The sequence below is a fragment of the Uloborus diversus genome, chromosome 1 (assembly GCF_026930045.1).
Source record: "Uloborus diversus isolate 005 chromosome 1, Udiv.v.3.1, whole genome shotgun sequence".
Classification (NCBI taxonomy): domain Eukaryota; kingdom Metazoa; phylum Arthropoda; class Arachnida; order Araneae; family Uloboridae; genus Uloborus; species Uloborus diversus.
In genome coordinates, this window is record NC_072731.1 from 16656769 (window position 1) to 16678855 (window position 22087).

The 22087-nt window shown below is 35.9% G+C and overlaps 1 protein-coding gene across 1 annotated transcript in view; it reads left to right on the forward strand.

The window, feature by feature from the left end:
• Positions 1 to 22087, forward strand: part of LOC129228241 (uncharacterized) — a 62716-nt gene that overhangs the window by 20322 nt on the left and 20307 nt on the right. The window contains exons 3-5 of the mRNA XM_054862912.1: positions 1204 to 1250; positions 12816 to 12917; positions 15546 to 15596. Coding sequence (XP_054718887.1) covers positions 1204 to 1250; positions 12816 to 12917; positions 15546 to 15596 — 200 coding nt within the window. The remainder of the gene's footprint in view (positions 1 to 1203; positions 1251 to 12815; positions 12918 to 15545; positions 15597 to 22087) is intronic.

Genomic DNA, 22087 nt, shown 5'->3' on the forward strand with positions numbered 1-22087 from the left:
TTAACGCCTCGCAGCATTGACATAATAGTAGAAAATAGGTGTTAGTCGGGAAAGAAAGCTCGTTTAGTTTTAGACAGTAAGATTTCGTTTAATGCTGTTAAAACAATTTAAACTTTTCGCATGGATGATTCTCTCCTAATAGGACAAATTAATGTCCCAAGCCTGTATTTCATTAGTTTATCATTGTTTTTAAAATACATTTTAGACACTTGGTATAAAGCTATGTTTAGGAGTTTTTTTGGTAGTTTTTATAATTTAAATTAGCCCCTTCCGGATCCAGTCAAGGTCTCGCCGCCTACGGAGGCTCGAACCACCCGCCTCCGTCCAGTTGGTGTACAACTGGTCTCTTTCGAAGTACTAGGTCCTTCGGCGCTTTACTTCCTTTGTCTTCGCAAAGCGAAAGAAATTTAAACGATATTTTCGGAACGTAAATTACATTCCTGCAAAGGAAAAGATGAAAAAATTATCGCATCAAAAAACACATTGCCTGCGTCAATACATTAATTAATCAACCTTTTTTTTCCCTCGGCGCAGATCTTCTGTTTTGTACAGAAAAAAAAAGAAAGAATTTACGAACGTGCAGAATAACTTGCGTGGCCTTGAGAAAGAAAAACCAGTCTGCGAGTCAGTTCCGCTTAGTGCCCTGCCAGAATGACAGGGAAAATTATTCGGAAAAGTATTTCAAGAGAAGAAAAGGAACGAGAAATGTTAGTTTTTTAATCGTTTTTAATATGTATCTTCGCTAATTAAAGTCGCACAGTTATGCCACATAACTAAACATGTATCTAAGAAAATTACGAATCCATTGATACGTGGTTCGACGCTAAGTTTTTTCGTCGATCACCAGGAGTAGCAATGATATACGTACATTCATACATACAAAGTACTCAGTTTTTTATATGGAAAACTAGCCGTCTTCAACGCCTGGCTTAAGTCATAAAAAATAAATCATGTGTTTTTAACAAAGTTGATAAAATATTTTTTTATACTCTGATTTGGCCTATTTGGAGAGAATTACCCGCATTCTGGTAAGAATTTCAACTATAAGAATTCAAGTATTTCATAAAGAAAAAAAAAAGTGTTAGCACTCTTAAGTTTTGTGAAAAAAAAAAGCATGTGTTTTGTATGAAATGTTTTTAAAACTTAGTTTTCTAATTGGCATCAAGGCAAAATACATGAAGTGAATTTTAATCTTCGTTTCAGGTGAAGAAAATGAGGTCAAGAAATGTACAGACTTAATAGAAGATTCGGTATGCGACACAGTTTTTTCTTTTTTCTTTTTTTTTCAGTCCCACTAAATTTATCTACACACAGTCAATGGTTTCCAATTAATCAGTCTTGATTTCAATTAGGGTTTCCAATACCGCGCCATTAGAATCCCGAAATCTCAGTTCCGCGGAATTTCGGGATTCTAAGGAATCAATCAAGCGGGATTGACTTAATTCTTCAAAAAGTTGAATTTTTATGTTTAAAAGAAAAGGTTGTGTTTTTTCGAAAGGACTGCTTTTGTTACATGAATTAGTCTTTATCTCGAATTCCGTACACCGTAAGGTACAACAAATTCACATCTCAATTAGCGACTATATCGTTCGGTTCGCAAGAGTGTAGTATTTTAAAGAAATTCAATACGTATGGCATGGAAAAAGATTTTTGCGCAAAAAATAATGGACTTCATGAAAACACGCGATGTGGCTCCACTGCAATTGGTTTTACTGAAATTAAATAATTGCGGACATTTAGCAAAAGATCCCCATAAACTTTACCACCTTCTAAAATAGATTTTTCTTTTCTTATGACTGACAAGAGTTTTTGCTGCTGAATTTCAAACTTCGGACAAAAACGATGTCTGTTTGATTTGTGTATTACTCTGTTCAATTTACCTTGTCTTGTTGCTTTATTAACATTGGTTATTACATCAGTGCACTTGATTCGCTACAGCAGGGGGGGGGGACGCTAACTGGGGCGCAGCCTCAATAAAAGTGTTTGAATCATTTCGCTAATTTTACATCTCACTTTAGAGATACTATTAAAAACTTGAGCAGCTTAACGTACTACACTGTCATGCGAGTCATTTAGTGTTTCATCCAAGTTTCTCTCACCTCTTTTAGAGTCGTGCCGAATATTGAAGGTTGCGCAGCTAATTAATTCAACAAAACTTTCAAGGTACCACCCACATTTATATTATTAGATACACGGTGGCAAAGACACCAACATTCTCTTCCTGCAGTTTAGAGAGCAAAAATTTAAAATGTCAGGTTTTTCATTGCTTTCTTCTTCGGAAAAAAAAATATATTGTGCACTTTTAGTAAGTTAAAGGTTTTGAGTACGCTCCTTAAGTTTACAGAAGCGTTCCAACATTACATTCAGGCTACTCCAGTGGATTTCGCAGAGTAATACACTTTCTCAATTTCTTCTAAAGCCCAATTTTCGGGACTTAAATATTTAGTGATAATTTTGGAAAAGACTTATAATTTTTACGCATTTTCGCAATTGCTGAACGTATGAACACGGAAACATCGAATGCGTACCAATTCATTCTCAGAAAAATTTACTCTGTTTTTGTTGTTTTCTTGAATGGTAAGTCTACAGTTCATCATATATATGTGATTTAAAGTCTCTCTTACTCTCCTTGCAGGTAGACAGGAAGGTGATTAAAAATTCAGATGATACTTGTAAAAATATTCGTTTTATGGACGGCTAAAATTGTGAAACGTTTGCATGCAAAATCTTTGGGTAATCGAAAAGGGATTAATCCTGCTAAATATGTGGAATCCCGCTGGGATCGGGATTGCGGGATTGAAAAACCCTAATTTCAATCCAACCAGAGAACCACACAAAGCTTACGTTCGACGAGCACGTCCGGTAGCGACCGGTTAGTTAATCACGTGACAGCTAATGATCACGTGCTCCAATCAACCAATCAACTGCTTAGAATGGTAACCGGTGAGGTAACCGTTCGATCATAGAACGCTGCGGTTAGTAACCGGTTACTTACCGGTCGATCGGTGAGTTTCGTCGAACGCAAGGAAATAGTGTAATATTAAAAAACCGCTGTGTTGCAAAAATAAATAAATAAATAAATATGTAGCAATCAAAAGAGCATATTCAGACATCTTTTCACGCAAAAACTATTCGCCCCCATGCCCTCGTTATCGAAATATAAGGTCTTGAAGCCTATCGAAGATCAAAGAAAAGCACGAAATTTAAGGCGCTTGGCGAGAAATTGGAGGTACTAATATGCGATTTCAAAGTCTGAGTGGGGCCAGGACCACTGAGCTGTAACACTAAGAGGACAGCGAACTAATCGGTCCGTGTTTTTGCCCAAGCGAGTATGGCAAAAGAATCGCACTTTTAAAATTTAAACTCGAGTTTTATCCTGTAAAGACTTTTGCCATGCAATTTTCATATCCTTAATATGTTCAAATCGTTATGGCAAAAGAAGCGGTCTTTCGCCATTAAACAAGATGTTTTATCCTGCAATTGGTTTTGCCATACTCGCTCGAAATTCAGACCATGAGCCTCAGTGTAGAAGAATGGGAAGTTCTCTCTTCTTTAAGTGTTATAGCTCAATGGGCAGGACATTCATCTGCAAAGCGTGTGAAAGATGTCTTCCATTACTCACGGGAATTCGCTAAATTTGGCGACTTATCTTAAAATTTTAGCAGACATAAAGACCTTATATTTCGATAACGGGGACATAATTTATGCGCCCAAAATTATGTTTTACAGTCTTTTAATTGCTACTTATTTAGTTTTTTCATTGTTACACCATCGTATGGTTTGTTGATAAGAAGAGCGCGCCTAGGGGGAGTGATAAAAACGAACAGGGCTATGAGCTCATCGAAAATTTAAACATGTTAATTGACAGAAAAAAAAGTGTTTCATATCAGTGATTTGCACTGTTATAATTCACTCATAAATGAGAATAGCACAATGGGGTTGTTTCCTTCTGTCAAAAGTACTACTTTTAGTCACTGAAATTGATAGAAAGAGCAGAAAATAAATAAATAATGGATAAATAAAAATAACATGGAGCCAGAAAAAACTTCTATTTTCCCCAGCAGTATTTTAATGTAATTTTTTTGTATGTCCGATTTTGGAAAGAAGGCTTGGTCTTCCTGCCGTCACAAGTGATGTACTTTGGCACTCTACTCCACTGGCGCCTGAATGTTTACGCATTTTTAAAGGTTGCCATAAAAACAGAAATACTAATGGAAATCATAATGATAATTTTGAATAAAAAAAATTCTGAAGCAAACAAGAAATTCACTAGTATTATTACGCTATAATATTTTATCTTTATTTATTGTTCAAATATTGCGCTCTGCGCTGATGGCATCAGTGAATGGCATTTCAGCACTTTTGATGTCATGAGCAGAAGCGTAAAAAATGAAACTGAATCTGCGCACCGATTAAAGTAGTTTAAAAAAAATAATTAACTTTGTCAAATCATTTAAAAAATGGTTAAAACCCATGTTTTTAAGTATGATTTTTCAGATAAAAAATACTTTTAAAATTTCGAAAACAACCCAATTACACAGAACTATTTATTTTCTGGTTACATTTACTAATGCCTTGTTTATGAAAGGAAATGTACTTCATATTGTGTTTAAAAAACGGCATTTTTTTAATTATGGGAGTTATATAGTGAAAGTACTTCAGTGAAAAGTTCTATTTTTAGTCACTGAAATTGATAGAATAAGCGAAATAAATAATATGGAGCCAGAAAAAACTTTTTATTTCCCAACAGTTATTTTAATATAATTTTATTAAATGTCTCATTTTTGAAACAAGGTGTGGTCTTTGTGGCATCACAAGTGATGTACTTTGACTCGCTACTCCATTGCCGAGCTAAATGTTTACTCTTTGCTGTCATCCGCGATACCAGGTTATGATAATTTGTGCTAATGGCATTTCATCGCTAATGAAATGAATGAATGTTGGAAACAACCGCATTGTTGACTTACATAACAAAATAATTGAGGATATCGCTCCAAAATTTTTCCATGTATAGTTATTTTCTTAAGCGTAAAATTTAGACTTTTTAATCAGGGAAATGTTTAAGTAGCCTGTGGGGTGACACTCAAATAAAGAAAAGGGGGTTGAACGAAAACAAACGATTGACAGTTTGGTGTCCTGACTTTATCCGTTCATTTTTATGTTGATAAAACTATTTTTTTGGCATTGCAAAAGTATGTAGTAATGCGTTGTTTTACATTTAATTCATTGAACTCAGTGCTTTTTTTTTATAATCGTGTATTAATAAACCTTATCTGTAACTTTAGTTAGCTAATAACGGAAACGTCCTTGTCCTGACTAGAAAATTCACATTTCCAAAATCGTTTCTGTATCCTTTCAAGCAACATGTTTACTTTTGGTGCACGGAAGAAGAAAGTAATATTTATTAGTTACACACAATTGAAATATTCTACTGAACTGCTCATCTAACATTTTAAAATTTCAATACATTTTGTGTCCTTATGTGTAACTACTGAGTGTTACCTCAGGGCATTAAATATTTTTTTACGTGCAAAGTATTTCTTTATCGTAGTAAGCAGCAAAGTTAGGGTAGCCATATTTGTTTCTCCTTAGAATGTGTAAGTATAAAATAAGATATAGTTATTCCTTATATGCTGTATATTGAAATGTACGAGGTCTGATCAAAAAGTTCTAGGACTTTCTCAATAATTCTTTATTAAAATTTTTTAACAATAATTCTAACTTATCACCTTCAAAGTACTCCCCTCTGGAGGAAATACACTTCTCCCACCGGTGTTTCCACTGTCCCATGCACCTGGAAAACTCTTCTTCGGGGATGCTGTTGAGCTGCTCCCGCGCTTTTTCTTTAATCTCTTCTATCGTCTGAAATCGCTGTCCTTTCATCGGGTACTTCAGCTTGGGGAACAGCCAGAAGTCGCAGGGGGCCAGATCAGGTGAATAGGGGGGCTGGGGAAGGGTTGTCATGTTGTTTTTGGCCAAAAAATCGCGGATGAGGAGGGCTGTGTGACAGGGCGCGTTGTCATGGTGGAGAAACCACTTGCCTGTCTCCCACAATTCCGGCCTCTTCTGCCTAATTTTTTGACGCAAAGTTCTCAGGGTGTCAAGGTAGCGAAATCTGTTGACTGTTTCACCTTGTGCGAGGAATTCATGATGGATCACACCTTTCGAATCAAAGAAAACAGTGATCATCACTTTGACGTTCGATCTCACCTGACGAGCTTTTTTGGGTCTTGGTGAGCCTTTTGACTTCCACTGGGACGACGGCACCTTCGTTTCCACGTCGTAGCCATAAACCCAACTCTCGTCACCTGTGATGATGGTTTTCAAGAAGTTTTGGTCGGAACTGGCCATTTGCAAGAGCTCCTGACAAACCTCCAGGCGGTGCGCTTTTTGATCCTCTGTCATCAGACTTGGAACGAATTTGGCTGCAACCCTTCTCATCTCCAATTTTTCAGTCAGGATCTCCTGACATGACCCAAATGAGATGTGGCACTCCTCTGCCATCTCTCGAATCGTTAAACGTCGATTGGAATGCACTAGGGCATTCACTTTGGCCACTTGAGCATCGTCAGTTGAAGTTGAAGGCCTTCCTGAACGAGGGTCATCTGTCGTTGAAGTTCTGCCTTCCTTGAACCGTTTGAACCACTCATGACACCGTGAACGACTCATCACTTCATCACCGAAAGCGTCCTGAAGCATTTGGAAAGTTTCCACGAATGATTTGCCCAATTTCACGCAAAATTTGACGCAAACGCGCTGCTCTACTTTCCTGTCCATTACGAAAAAGCTAGAAACAAAGAAGTGGCTTCAGTAAAACAGCTGTAACTTCCGTTTGGAGAAGGTTATCAATATTATGAAACAACAGCTGTGCTCGGGAAGACTTACTCTAAACAATGCTGACAACCGTAAGTCTCTGGCACTCTCTGTTCCCGCGCAATTTCAAAAGTCCTGAAACTTTTCGAAGACCTCGTACAATTCAATGTGAAGAGTACTTTAATCATCTCTCATGAGTGTTGCCCATTTATTTTGTAATTTGTTTTTTAGCATAGAAATATACAATTAGACAGTAAGGTTTTTTTTTTTTAAGGAAACAAGAGACCTAATTAAATTTCCAAAAACACCGATAGAATTTATTTCAGCGAAGAATTTGTCTATAAATCTCATGAAATACATTTAACAGGTAACATTTATGAGAAGGGAGTAACACTCATGATTAAAGAAACCCCAAATAATGAGAAGCTACATAGTTATAGAAATTGTATTACCTTTAATTTATACAGGGGCGGACTGACTGACTTTGGCTCAGTAGGCAAAAGAGAATTTTGGCCCACCTCTGTAAATTAAAAAAGTTGAATTAACCAGTACCGGATCTCGATTCTTCCGAGCCAAGCAAAGACATTAAACACAGTACAGCAGCTGGACGTCCCCTGAGTGGCGACAGGTAGCGTTTTCAGATGAATCGCGTTTTATGCTCCATCGGACAGATGGACGTTGGCGTATAAGGCGTGAAACCTCTGAAAGGAACCACCTTGCAACCACTGCCGGAACGGTCCAAGCTGGAGGCGGGAGCATTATGGTCTAGGGAATATTTTCCTGGCATTCTCTGGGTTCACTGATCATTGTGGAAGGTACGATGGATCAATACAAGTACGCATCTGTCCTTGCGGACCATGTCCACCCCTACATGCGCATTGTTTTTCCTCAGGGTGATGGCATCTTCCAGCAGGACAATGCGAGGTGCCATACAGCTGCCAGTGTACGTACGTGGTTCGAAGAGCACCAGGATGAGTTTACCGTCCTCCCCTGGCCAGCAAACTCACCTGACTTAAACCCAATCGAGCATCTGTGGGACCATCTCGATCGAGTTGTTCGCGCCATGGATCCTCAACCGCGTAATCTAGCGCAGCTGGCCACGGCATTAGAGTCGGCATGGCTCAACATCTCAAAGTACACCTTCAGGAACCTAAGTTACTCTCTTCCTGCACGTCTCGCAGCAGTCCGCTCTGCGAAAGGTGGTTATTCTGGCTTTTGACATATGGTCACATTAATGTGACTGGACTGTGGATAAACTGAAGATACTCGACTCAATTTTAAATTGCATTTAGTTACAGTTTTTCGACATTGAAATTTTAAAAACATAATCTTATAATGTGTTTGAAAACATTAAAAAGAAAAGGGACAGCTTTCCTAAGAGTTTCCCCCACCCCCGCAATTTTTTTTTTAGGAGGACGCTGTGCCCTTCTGCTTTTGAGCCTTAACTTGATCAACCCTCCTTGCTCCTTAAAAGTTTAGACAAAACTGCACAAAAGCTAATTTTTTTTTTCAAAAGATAAAAATTCAAACAAGCCTGTCCTTGAAACGTCACTCTTTCGTTTCAATAACTTATTCACAAGAATCTGGTTAGAATATGTCTGAATATTTTTTGGATTACCTTTAAAACTAAACATCAAAAAGCTTTTCAATATTTTAAAAATAATTACTATCGAAAACACTAGAACATCGTATGCACCTAGAAAACCAAAAAGTAAAAGAAGCACCATTTGTGTTTTACAAAACTTCTCTAAACAGTACTCTTTTATCTGAAAGCGCACTGCCTCTTTTTTGGTCTGGGAGAAACACTGGTTCCCTCAGAGCTTTTTTTTTTTTTTTTTTTTTTTGAAACTGAATTCAATTTTTGGCTATATTGCTTATAAAAAGATTACGAAGCTCTCCTATGAAAATTTCAAAAAGTGAAATTTTAGGCTATCTTTAGTGATTTTAAGGGAATGGCGAAGGTTCAAAGACTTCGACAATTTTTCGATATTTAAATCTGAAAAAGGCAATTGAGGGCCTTGATGCAAGAACCAAGAACTAAGTAAGTCCAAACTCACTTATTTTTGGTAAGACCAACAAATAACTCAGTGTCCGGTAAAAAGGAATCTTTCTAGTAATCTTTCCCACATTATTTACTAGGAAGCAGAGGTGTGATCTTACATTTGTGTCCCGTTGTAGCACCAATCGGAACTTATATACTAGCGGCCACACGCAAAAATGAATTTCAAAAAAAAAAAAAAAGTTTGGACTGAACTCTGGTTCTTGCATCAAAGTCCTTAATTGTAGACTTAAGATCAGTATCGTTGGTGACTTTTAGACTACAAAGGGACCCCATATCTGAAGTACTTTAGGTGCCCGTTAAGTATAAATCTGGCCCTGAGGACTAATTTATCAAAAGGAAACATATCCATTTTCCAAAAATGTTCAGGAGGTGAGAAAAACGAATTAAAGTAAGATCAAAATAGTTTTATCAACTTCTATGGGTACAGAATTGAGCACTAAATCATGGGCCAGAGTAAAAAATGTTTGTGTAAAAATAACAAGGGGTATCGTCATCTTACGTGAAATACACCGCCAGATCAGTCATTTCCAGCCGAGGACTGCAGTTTTGTGCTTATTAGCACTCATCAGCCCGGCATAGGAAAGTGACTGAGCTGGAGATGGAAAACCTCTTAAGGAAGCCAAGAGTGCGAAACAAACTTATAGCTAATATAGAATTAGCAGACCAGACGAGTGACCGAAGCAATGGTTCGGTTCAACTCGAAGATTGAACGCAAGGCAAGGCATATTCAGTAAATTACCGCCCATTAGCCAGGGCTGAAGCAAAAATACGTGAAATACACCGCCAGCTCAGTCATTTCCAACCGAGGACTGCAGTTTCGTGCTTATTAGCAACCTTAGCGTTCCTCGCGTTCAATCTTCGAGTTGAACCGAACCATTGCTTCGGTCACTCGTCTGGTCTGCTAAGTCTATATTAGCTACCAGTTTATTTCGCACTCTTGGCTTCCTGAAGAGGTTTTCCATCTCCAGCTCAGTCACTTTCCTATGCCGGGCTGATGAGTGTTAATAAGCACGAAACTGCAGTCCTCGGCTGGAAATGACTGAGCTGGCGGTGTATTTCACGTATTTCTGCTTTAGCCCTGGCTAATGGGCGGTAATTTACTGAATATATCGTCAACTTAATTTAGGATATGTGCCTTTTTGTTAAAAATTCCAATTTCACCAAAACTCTAATATTTCACCTTCTTATATTCTCTTATCGAAGTACATGAGCCTAAAAGTAATAGATTATAATTTGATTTTGAACATGTGTTCCTTTCTATCTAAAAGTCTTCGTACTGCAGATTCTTTCATGATTTGTTCAAAACAAAACGAGCAGAAGACGGATTTGTTACCTTTTGATCAAAAAGCCACTCTTTACCCTTAAATAAAATTTTCCACGTTTGGACTTCTTGAGAGTAAGTGATTTGATAAAGGTCGTCTGAAAGATTTAGAAAATATCATAAAATGAATATTTCTAAAAATTGGACACGTTCCTTTTTGATAAACTTCCTCAACAAATGTAGCTCAAAGAAAAAAGAAAGAAAGAAAGAAAGAAACCTTGCCCTCCCCAGCTTCCCGAAACTCAGTCCTAAATCCGCCTGTGTTCAGGAGTTCTCTCGAAGTCGAAATTTTGTCCTGTTTCAGATTCAGTTTAACGTAGTCCAGACTTGCTTCAGCTTTCCCGTATGTGATTCGGAGATCAAAATACTCGTGCAGCGATAATTTACAATAGACCAATGAAATATCTTGCCAACTGACAGCATTTAGTTGAATCTGTCGCAACCAGTGAATACCAGGGGCGTGCACAGAAATTTTAGGTCACGTCACAAATGACTTTCATGGGCCCTCCTCTATCTTGTTTACCCCATACGTCCCAACATATATTTCACCCCTCATTTTAAAAATCTTCAGGCTCGGAACCGGGCCAAAAGCTGTCCCTTCTCCCCCCCCCCCCCGTGTATGTCCCTGCTTGAAAGTTGATGATAGGAAAGCATTCGCACGCGGTGAACTACGGCTATTTACTTTGGTCCCTGGCTTAGGGTGGAAAAAAGATAAACCTGTTTCCAAATCCTTTTCTCACATAGATTAAAAAAATTACATGTTTTTATTTATTTTTTGAATGACACTTTAAAAAATGTTAGGTGTGAATTTAAATATATTGAGTTCAATAAAAACAAAATGGCTTGAAGTGACCCACTTGGCGGTTGGCCCAGTCGGAGATCCCCGACTAGCCGACCTGGTCAATCCGCCCCTGTATATATATATATATATATATATATATATATATATATATATATATATATATATATATATATATATATATATATATATATATATATATATATATATATATATATATATATGTATGTGTGTGTGTGCGCGCGTGATAAATTCACTCTGATTAAAATTTGAAGAGTGAACACTGACACAAAGCTAATGTTTCCAAAATTAAATTTGTATGCGTTCTTTAGGAAAGACTCTATACCTCAAGATATGGTATTCAAGTAACTACATATTTCAGAAGAATTACTGCCAAAACTAAACAATAAATAATTCAATGAGTCCATCTCTAATGAGTTACTATAGGTAAAATTTAGCGTTTGTATCAACAAACTTTTTCGTGAATCTTTAAAAATTGGTTTCAATATTGAACTTTTTTAGCTATTCATGGTATTCAATGAAAACATTTATTTAATTTAAAATGTTTTTATAAAAAATTTTACCCTTTATTTAGGAAACAAAGTAACAATCATGAGAAAAACATTTTTACAAACACTTAAAATAGCTTAAATAAATATTTATGCCATTTTGACTTAAAACTGAGTATTTGAGAGAGTAAAATCAAGATTTTTTAGATAATTTATTTTTAGAAAAGAAATTACAGAATGGTTTATAAAGGTAAATTCATGAGAAAAGCGGTGACTTGACAAGAAGTTTTTAGAATTAAAGTCTAAGCAAATTAAGTCACGAATAGTCATCTGGTTAGGCAGTTCCTTGTAAGGAATCCTATAAAAATTTTAATGTTTATAACAAAAAAAAATTCAAAACTGTATCGAACCTAATGCGTCAGTGCATTTGAAGATCACACTAAGAATAGCTATTATTTATTTTTTCACAATGTTAATTGAAATCGAGAAAGTTGCAGTACTTTTTGCAGGGCAACTATGTTAATTATAAAGGTGTTATGAAAAGTCGAAAAACGTTAAAGCCACCAGTGATTGACAGTAAACTAACTGTCGACATGTATAAAGAAAAAATAAATTGACAAGCGAAATTCTAAAATTGTACAGAATTGCAAGTTATGAAGTGGTGTTTAAATTTGCAATGCTTCCCTCTTAGGTGATTCTTAGCTCATCTTTTGGCGCAAGAGTTTCTCTTGTTATTTCACTTATAATTTCTATTTTAAGAGTCAACCACCAGTAGCTACCATGAACCAGGGTTCGCCAAAGTGGGCTCAAACCTGAAAAAATCCCGCCCGGATTCTTTCGGGTGACCCCCACTGGAAAAAAAAAAAACTATTTCGGAAAAGTGGTTTTTCCGAATTTACTGCGTGATGGAGAATTATTCACTAGCATTTTCGGATTATTACTTTAATGAAAATCTGCTTTTGCGAAATAGTATCCATGACGCATGGAATGGTGAGATTTTAAACAAGTTCTGTATTTATAATTTAACCTGGTACATTATGACCGTGTATGTTTACTCAAACAATTAAAGTAAAATTGCAATTTACGCACTAAATTCAATTTTTCTTGGAAAGGTAAATCTAGAAATATCGCTAAACTATCGTTTTAATACTTGAAAAACTTGTGAATCAAAATTAAAACTCATGCAGCGCCCTCTTGTTAAATGTTCAAGTCAATCAGTGCAAGCAACATCACAAGGGCACACTAACCTAACTTAGGAAAATGATTGATTGTGTATGAAATTGAAATTAATTCTTATTTTTACCCACTTAGACATTTCGTTTTATCCTAAACAATACGGAGATCTGTGTTGGAATTGAAGACAGAACTGCGAAAGGCATGAGTTGGATTTGTGACGATGCATCATCATACGAGGTAAGAAAAAGTGGTTTTGTCTGAAAATTGTGGATCATAAATTTAAGAAAGAATTTTCAATTATTCAACACTAATTTATGAGGAGTACGAGCCCCTTGAATCCACAGGTCCGAGGTCTGAAAGTTCTTTGGTCCGTCTTAGCACTTACCATGGGTGCAAAATTTCTAGAGCCTTCCCGTCTCCCATTCAGAACTATGCCTGAACTGTGGAGGCTGTGCTGCCATTTATCAAGGCTAAATCGGACTGATCCCCATTTTGGGAGCCTTACTCTCACATCAGCAGCTTCTTTTTGCCTTAAACAACTAATCGTTATGCGCGCAGGGGCTCAGGTTCTCCAAGTGGTAATTTAGAATATCAATACTAGCAATAAAAACAAGTTATTACAATATGTTCTATTTTCTACTTAAATTAGATGGTATTGGTATCGAATAGGGTCTGGTGGGGTAAAGTGGTCATTCAATCCAGGTTTTTCAGTTTAGTTGGATAATAAATAAGAGAAATTCTTTAAACACTTAAAGTTTTCTTGTTGTTATTTAACATTACATTAATAAAGAACTCGGTACATCCATAGGCGGATTTAAGACTGAAATCCTAGGGGATCATTTTTTTTTTTTAAGCAACATTAGTTGCAATTCAATCTTGCTCCTTTTTGTTCGAGTTTTCGTAATTTTTACGAAAATTTGTCCGTTTTTACGGTTCTATAAAGAATGTTAAAGATTATATCAATCTGTTTTAGGTTTTTAGCAATTCTTCTGAAACTTATAATGACTCTATCATCAGAAAACTAGCGATTTTTTTTCAAATTTCTGCAAAACCTTTAATGACTGAATTATTCAGATTTCAGTAGTGATAATGATTGGTTTATTTAGAATTAGATAATAATGACTTACTTTTTGAACATTATTTAAAAAGCAAGTAAAGTAGTATTTTTCCCCTCAATAAAAAAATTTCCAAAGTAAATTGACATTAAATCAGAAAGTAAAATTTTCCTTCGCCCCCCCCCCCCCCCCCCCCCGCACTTTGACTCGAGCAAAAAAAAATGGTTTGACGCAGTTAAATCTATTTTTTTTCTAGCATACTATTTTTACGCTTTTTTTCCTTCATTGTTGTGTATAGTTCTCTTGTCTGGTTTTCATTTCTTACATTATTATTTTGTGTTAAGGAAGTAAAATTCTGTTTGAAATTCAATTAGGAATAAAAATGTTATCACCAAATTTCTACAACAAGTTTACTAACAAAAATGAACTTTTGAAGTTAGTGAACAAAACACCGTTAGCCTAGTTTAAGTGTGTTAATTTTTCATATGAGTTGTATTTTTATGGCGCATTAGGATTTTAATTATTAACTGTGGTTCGGGCAAACCTACCCTAGCAGAGTCGTAATTCTGTGGTTAGGATCTGCGTAGTCTCCGCAATGCTGCCTGCACCACCGCCCTCTGCTTGCTATCAGTCACCAATCCCCGGAAGCTGCAAGTTTCTTTCATATCCCAGCTGTATAAATGAGCCTCAATGTTTGCATTTTACTTAATACAATATGAACTTCGTCATATACACGAAATTAATTAATGTGTAGTATATTTACTTCCGAGAGTTCCGAGGGGAGGGGGACTGCAACGTCCTGCATGTACTTAAGCAAGAACTTTTTTAATTCCTCATAAGTTCTTTTTGAACTGAAATATCGTTACCCGTTCTTCAGTCTCAATAATACTTAACGTTTAAGCTGGATAGCGCCGCGGATCTCCTGGCATGGACTCGCGGACCCCCGGGGGTCCGCCGACCACAGTTTGGGAAACTCTGGCCTATTCAATATTTATCAATTTCGTGCTCCTTCACAACCAAGATAAACCAATTACTTATTTATTTTAATACACAAACAGGACACTTTTATTGCACTAAGAGAGGGAATAACCTGAGTGGTGTCAGAACATCACAACGCGAACTCACAGACAGGTCCCAAAGCAAGAGTTTTTTACCGTTCGGCCATAAAGGTCGGTCTTCGTTTCGATAATAAGAGTTAACCAGCTCTGTGCCGATGCTGCTCTTTACGCATGGGCTTCACAAACCGTAACGCAGGGTTCCTCCAACAATTTCAGTTTTTAAAACAATCATACTACACACTCCGGAATTAGTGAAAAATTCCACCCATTAATACTGGTAACCTTACCCAATTTAATTTTTTTGCGGTGTAGCTACCAATGAGCAGGCTTTCTTGAGATCTGTAAGAAGCTTCCTATGCCATCAATCTATTCAAAATTCAAATAAGCAAAATTTCCCAGCGAAACTGAAAAAAGTGTTCGGATTTTTACATATTACATATGCAAACAAAACGATTTTTTTCCCACTAAATAAAATACTGCCAGTAATAAAATTTTGAATTCGGAATGTAATTCCTAATTGCTAAGCTCTTAAATAAAAACTTTAAACTCATACAAACATTCATTCTCAAGATACAGCCATTTATTTGATGTATGGCCACTTTCCCCATACACATTTTTATAAACAACTTTGCTATAGCAGAGTTTGAAATTCAACTGTCGCTTCACGAATGCACTAAGCCTATTTTATGTAACTATTTTGATGCTATATTTTTCTGAGATTATGTTGCTTCTAACAAATCCTTTCGTTTCAGCGACAATGTGGAGAGCAAATATTTAACAACTTGCTCAGTCCGGACTTCGCAGTAAGTAAAAATTAAAACTCATTAAATTTTTTATGTTGGAATTCTGAAAGAAAACTGAAACGCACATAACTTGAGTGCATTCACACCAGTGATGCAACAAATATGCTGCCGTGGGCTGGTAAACGGCAGTATCTGCAGAAATGAGTTTTCGAAATATTTGAGGACACGCGTTTTCTATTCAGTAGTAACAATAAGGAGATGTTAGATTTGGACGATTTTGTTTTTCGCTTTGTTTTCAACGGAATCCAAATAAACAAGCTTGTACAATAAAGCTAAAGTGCAATGGATGACAAAAATTGAAAAAAAAAAAAAATTAAAATTAAAAATTTGCAGTTACTGCCCTTTACCTGCTCACGGCAGTGTGTATATTAATATTAAAGACTTTCAATTGAAAATGTTTTGTTATGGTTGCTTTAACGCCGCAAAAGTGTTTTAGATATTTTCGCTGCGTGGTAGAGCTGAGACCTACAAAACAATATTCTGCATTCATCAATTAACTTAGCTTTTTAAGTGTACTTCTCGGGAAAAACTGACTGACTCAGTCGATAAACAAGTACAGAGAAAAGCAAATCGTGTATTGTGGTTCGATATAGGGCTTAATTTCTGAGGAATTAGGACTTGAAGACTTATTTTATTGCTTAAATAGTCTAAATTTCGCCATATATATGAAAGCGCCCTTAAAATTGAAAACTGGTGTTGGAGCTGGGTTCATATGTCAATTAAGCCTTGGTTCCATGAGAGCAAATCTGTTGTAATCGTGTGTACAGTGAAACCTGTGTGAGTGGACCATGCGCGGTGCAGTACTTAAGTGGTCAACTTAGACAAGCACTCAACTAACAGAAGTTGATAAATATAATACAGTTAACTCCCGATTATCCGCGAATTTGGGTGGCACGAGTAGCGCGGATAATAAAAATCGTGGATAAACCGCAAAAAGACTGAAATGAGGGACAGATAAGGTACAAATTGTTCCTCCTCAAACACTTAGTTGTACTGATGTGTAATACTCTACAAACAATGAAACTATTTAGCATTAAATTGCCGCCCTAAAGCCAGTTAGCCCAGAACTACTTGCAATATATCAGACAGCCCGGTTATCACAGCTAGAGACTCCAGTTTTGTTCTTGTTAGAATTCTTCAGTCTAGCATAGTGAATGACCGAGCCGGAGGCAGATGTCATCTCACTGAAGCTGAGAGTGCCAACAAACTGATAGATAGAGTGAATCTGTCTCATCAGCGAGCGTCCGCAGCATGGTGCTGTTCGACTCGTGAATTGAAGGCAAAGCTATGAAACTGTATACAGTACAGTAAAAATGTTTTGTATTTTTGAACAACAGAACTTAACATCAATATAGAACAAGTGTATGTGCGATGAAAAAAGCGCAATAAATAAATAAATAAGTAAAACAAAAACAACTGAGTTTAAATTTTCAATTTTTCTACAAAAAAAAAAGCCTTTGGTATTTGCTTTTTGCCGGGAAAATACATATTCCTGATTGTTGATTCACTCGCGGATAAATCGCCCTGCGGATAATCGGGAGCTTACTGTATAGGACTAATTCTGTACCTTACAAAAGCAGTCGATTTAGGTGTTCAAGTTTACAGGTTTCACTGTACCAGCTTCAGTTTTGGATATCGAAAAATTTAAAAAAAATGAACCTTTTAAGTTATTATAGGAGTACTTGCTGAATTTCTGCATAACAACACTTGACGTGCAATTGAATTTTGGCTTGATAGGTACGTTGGTGTCACTAATAAAACTCATGTGAAACTCTGCAATATTTAAAATTGTGCTGTATAGAACTCCCTTATGTTGTTTTTACATTAAAAAAAAAAACATGTGCCTCAATTTTCTTTTTTTTTTTTTTTTTAATTCAAGCATGAAATACCCTCAAGGCTTTTTGGCTCAAAATGCTATTTGCTAATCTCTGGCCTTAAGTAGATATCGGTCCTCACACAGACAGCGATTCTTTCTTTTAAACACAGATACATGATACAGGATAGTGTGAGCAATTATGAGTTGGTCCATTTACATTAGGGATGCGTCGTTCATGAACGAACGGGTCTAGAAGAACGCATCCGTAAAAGGAACGAGTAAGAACGATCTAAAATGACCGACCGTTCTTTTGAACGATGAACATTTGAAGAGCAAACATTCAAACCGTGTTTTCTCCAAAAATGAAAAAAAATGACTTAGTGATTTTTCTTTGAACTCAACATTAAATGGTATAAAAATATACTATTGTTTTCAACCAAAATATGTTTTTTCCCATTATAAAACTTCATAAAATTCAGGCTTCATTCAAAAAGTGATTCCTCCAGAGCCAGTTTCCAGTCCAACAGTGATTCCTCCAGCCAACCAATCAGAGCTATTCTTACTGATCACGTGACCGAGCTATTTCCCAATGTGTCTAGTGTTTCAGAGGTTATGTTATTGTTTGCTTGGTACTATGTTGGGGGGGGGGGGTTTGTTTGTTTATTTTAGAGCGGTGTGCTTTCACCTAAATTTTTATTATTAATTTAGGGATGGAAGAAATAATAGATTCACATTGTGAAAAGTGTTGTCTTACAATTTCTCTTCCTCTTAGCCATAGAATATCAGTTGAAAAGAAAAGAGACGTAGACAAACTTTTAAAGTTAATGTATGGCGAAGAGTGGCAAAATCAACCTGATTTTAATTGGTACAAAGACATTATAATTTACCTGCACGCAATGATGAAACGGAGGAAGTAGTGTGCGATTATTTGGATGAGGATATCACTTTAAGAATTTAAAAATTCCCTACAATGTGCAGGACAATTTTTTTTTCACTTATAAATTTCTAGCTTTATTTTATAACATAATCAGTTTTATTATGTCATTAATTAGTTTTATTCCATTAAAAAATGTAATCGTAACAATATAATGAGTTACTATCTTTTTCATTCAAAAAGTGTTTTATCCACATTGAAAACATTCAAAACATGTTTCCTCCTTTGAGTTCGGTCAAAACATGATTTCTCCAAATTTCAAATGCATTTTTCTAATTCATTTTAAGTTTATTAGGTAAAATACGCCTACAAATCTTACTAGTAACCAGTAATACAACTAAAAAAATGATAATTGGGGTCTAAAACAAGTTATTTTTTAATTTATTAGTTTTTTGTGTCTCCTGAAAAACTGTATCCGAAGGAGAAAACATGATTTGAATGTTTGCTCCTCATTTATGAACATTGTATTAATGCACATATTTTTGAAATTACCATAAGAATCAGGTTCAAATTTTTAACTCTCAATCAATTGCAAATTTCCTTTTACTCAATGCAGTATAATGTATTCATTTCGAACCATTTTTACTTTCTGCGTTATTCATTATTTTTCTTGAACCATTGTAAAATTCATTTGCATTTTTTCAATGCGTCCATTGGGTATATTTCGCGTAACTTGTTTAGACTACTAGATTCATACATCCAATTGCAAAAATGGTCAAAATGAGATACAGAGTTAAGGTATTACAATTTTGGAGCAAATAAAGAATTTAGTGAAAATATACGAAACTTACCTTTTATACAGTCCCTATGTCCCCCCTTTTATGTTCAGGAAAACCACAAGTATTAAAAAGCATTTCGAACCCAAAATATTTGACATTAGTAGGACCAACATTCACTAAGATATTCAATTTCAAAATTATAATGGACCGTACTGAAAATGAGTTGAGGAAATATCGCCCACCAAAAGAATACCGATTACAGTAATTATTGAAGTCAAATAAAAAAACACAGAGTTATATACATTTCATCGCTATTTGAAAAAAAAAGAAATATGACATGATGACTATGACACGTAAAAAAACGAGCAAGATGCAGCAATTTGAGAAAAAAAATCAAATTTTTTAAGCCGCTATATGGCTCTTGAAAAACACGAGTATAACGTAGTATAAGTCATAAAACGCTGCGTTTCGGTGAATATTAGTAGTACTGATGTCTATCCACACTGCTAAAATCCTCCAAAATGGTTTTGAAGAGCATAAAGAGTAAACAGGACATCCTACTTGGCTCACTGAGGCTCCTGACTTGAACATTATTGAACATTTGTAGGGATAAATTGAAAAATGACACAACGTGTATGAAGTACAAATAAAGTATTAAAATAGAGTTAAAAACTCAGCAAACAGCTGTTTCGGGGCTGTCAAATGCAAGCCCCTTCACCAGTGCATAAAAGAAGAATGAAAATTCCACCAATGTCGACCAAATGACAAATGAACGAAAAATGGAATGAAGCAAATTATATAGACATGGAAACCGGAAACATTGCGTCACAGAACAGCAACGACACCTATAGTGCGGAAAACGTCACCAAACAGAAAAAAGTTTTTAAAGATAAGATTTTCCAACAAACGCCTCTTTTCCCCGGTGTGCAAGTAATTTTTCACCCCCACATTCGGGAATTTATGAGAAAATTGGGTCTAAATTGGAATAAAAAAAGAACTATTCATCGAATTTTTTTCGAAAGAACTTCCAAATCAGTTCTGGCTTCTTCAAGTAATCGGGAAAAATTATACATAAAAAAGATCCCACGAATTTATAGTCCAGTCAATAGATACATTTTACCTTGCAAAAAATGGGGTCAAAGATTTTTTTTTTAATTTGCACATATTGGTGCCGACCTGGAAAAACCAAGTTATCCAACACGAAAGACCCCGGGAAAACTTTTGGGGGCCGAAAAACCACAAAAATTTATGACTTTTTTGGTTTTTTCGAAAATATCTTCGAAACGGTTCAACTTAGAAAAAAGTATTAAATATAAAGTTTAAAGAGCATGAAATTTCCTACAACTTTTGTATTTACAACTTTTTTGTAGCACAAATAGCAAGCTTGCTATAGCTCTTTGAAAATAGACCATTTTCCTCTACTCCGAAAAATAAAGCTTTCACACTGAAAGCAAGGCGTCATAATTATTAGAACTTGAATAGAATTTTTAGTTTCAGGAGAGTTTATCGACAGTTTGAGTAGTTTGTTTCTTGCTCCCCCCCCCCCCCCCCCACCGGACACAGAGTAGCAATTCTGGCAGACAGCTTAGTTCCCACTAGACTCCAAAAAACAGACTATGTATTATGGAACTGAAATACATATATACACATTCATTTAAAGCACATACGACGATGCAATAATAATAAAAAAAAAACTTCCCCACTGCTCACGGACTAACATTTCTGATCTGACAGAGGTAGTCTTCATCAGACTTCAATAACAGATGATATATTGCAGTTTGTAACTAGATTACACAATACATACATTCATTTGAGGCACATAATTCGTACATTCTAGTCTAATTACTGAAAACAAAGATGCGATTTTTAAATATTAATGTGTTGAAGGAATGAATATTAGGCAGCTAATAAGCAAACACAATCAACACAATCATGCATCCTATGTTCTGATACAATAATAATAATAAACCCTCTCCCACCGCTCACGAACTAATATTTCTGGTCTGACAGAGGTAGTCTTCATCAGACTCCAATAACATGTGATTTATATTGCAGATTGTAATTGAATTACATAATCTTCACATTCATTTAAAGCACATAACTATATTCTATTTCAAGTGAAAATGCGATATTTGAATATAAATATGAATGAATAAATATTAGGGTGATAATAAGCAAACAATAGACATAATAATGCATAAATGAAGGTACAATAGTAATACGTAATGAACAATTTGAAAAAATTCTGCAGAAACTGACTTTTTAAGGCATGAAAAACCCAAAAGAATTACCTTTCAAAATGAAACTCCAACTGTAAAAGCTTAATACATACATCTAAATTACAGGGAGATTCATTTGACCTTAAAGCAAATACAAAAAGGACAACAAAATACGCTGTTTATCTTCTTCGAAGCCGTTTTGAAGACCAGGTTCTCCCGGTTCAAAATGTGTAGGGGGTAGAAAGAGGCTGTGGTCCTTTAATTGTTCATCTCCTTGTTGCGGTGATTCTTAAAGCTCCTGGAACAAATCATCTTTTTCGGCAGTCTCATCCAAAGGTGAAATTTCTGCAATATTTTCACAATTTGTGCCACTGCAGTGTTTGCACGTGCTGGAGCATTTTAAACCTGCCTTGCGACAGGAACAGGCTCCAGTACAATTTTCTTGCAGGTACAAGGTACAATCTTCAAAAGAGTCTGAGGAATTGAATCCCTTATCGTGTCAACAGGCATTAGACCTTGCGTTCTGCGTTCCCAACCCCATTTCTCTGGATCAATTATGTTGCCCAACCAACTTTGAATTTGGTGGTAGCACCAATATGAGTGATAACTTCCAGCATCCCCCACCCCCCTCGAAAGTTGGAGGTAGCCCTGCAAAATTTATTTTGGCTCTGTATACTATTTTTATAAAAAGATTAAATCGCAAAGTATCCAAAGATAGGTTCAAATACTTTAAGTCACCTGTGTATAATATTTTCAAAATGCTTTCTCCAGCTGCAGCTACGGCATCATGATGATTGATTGGG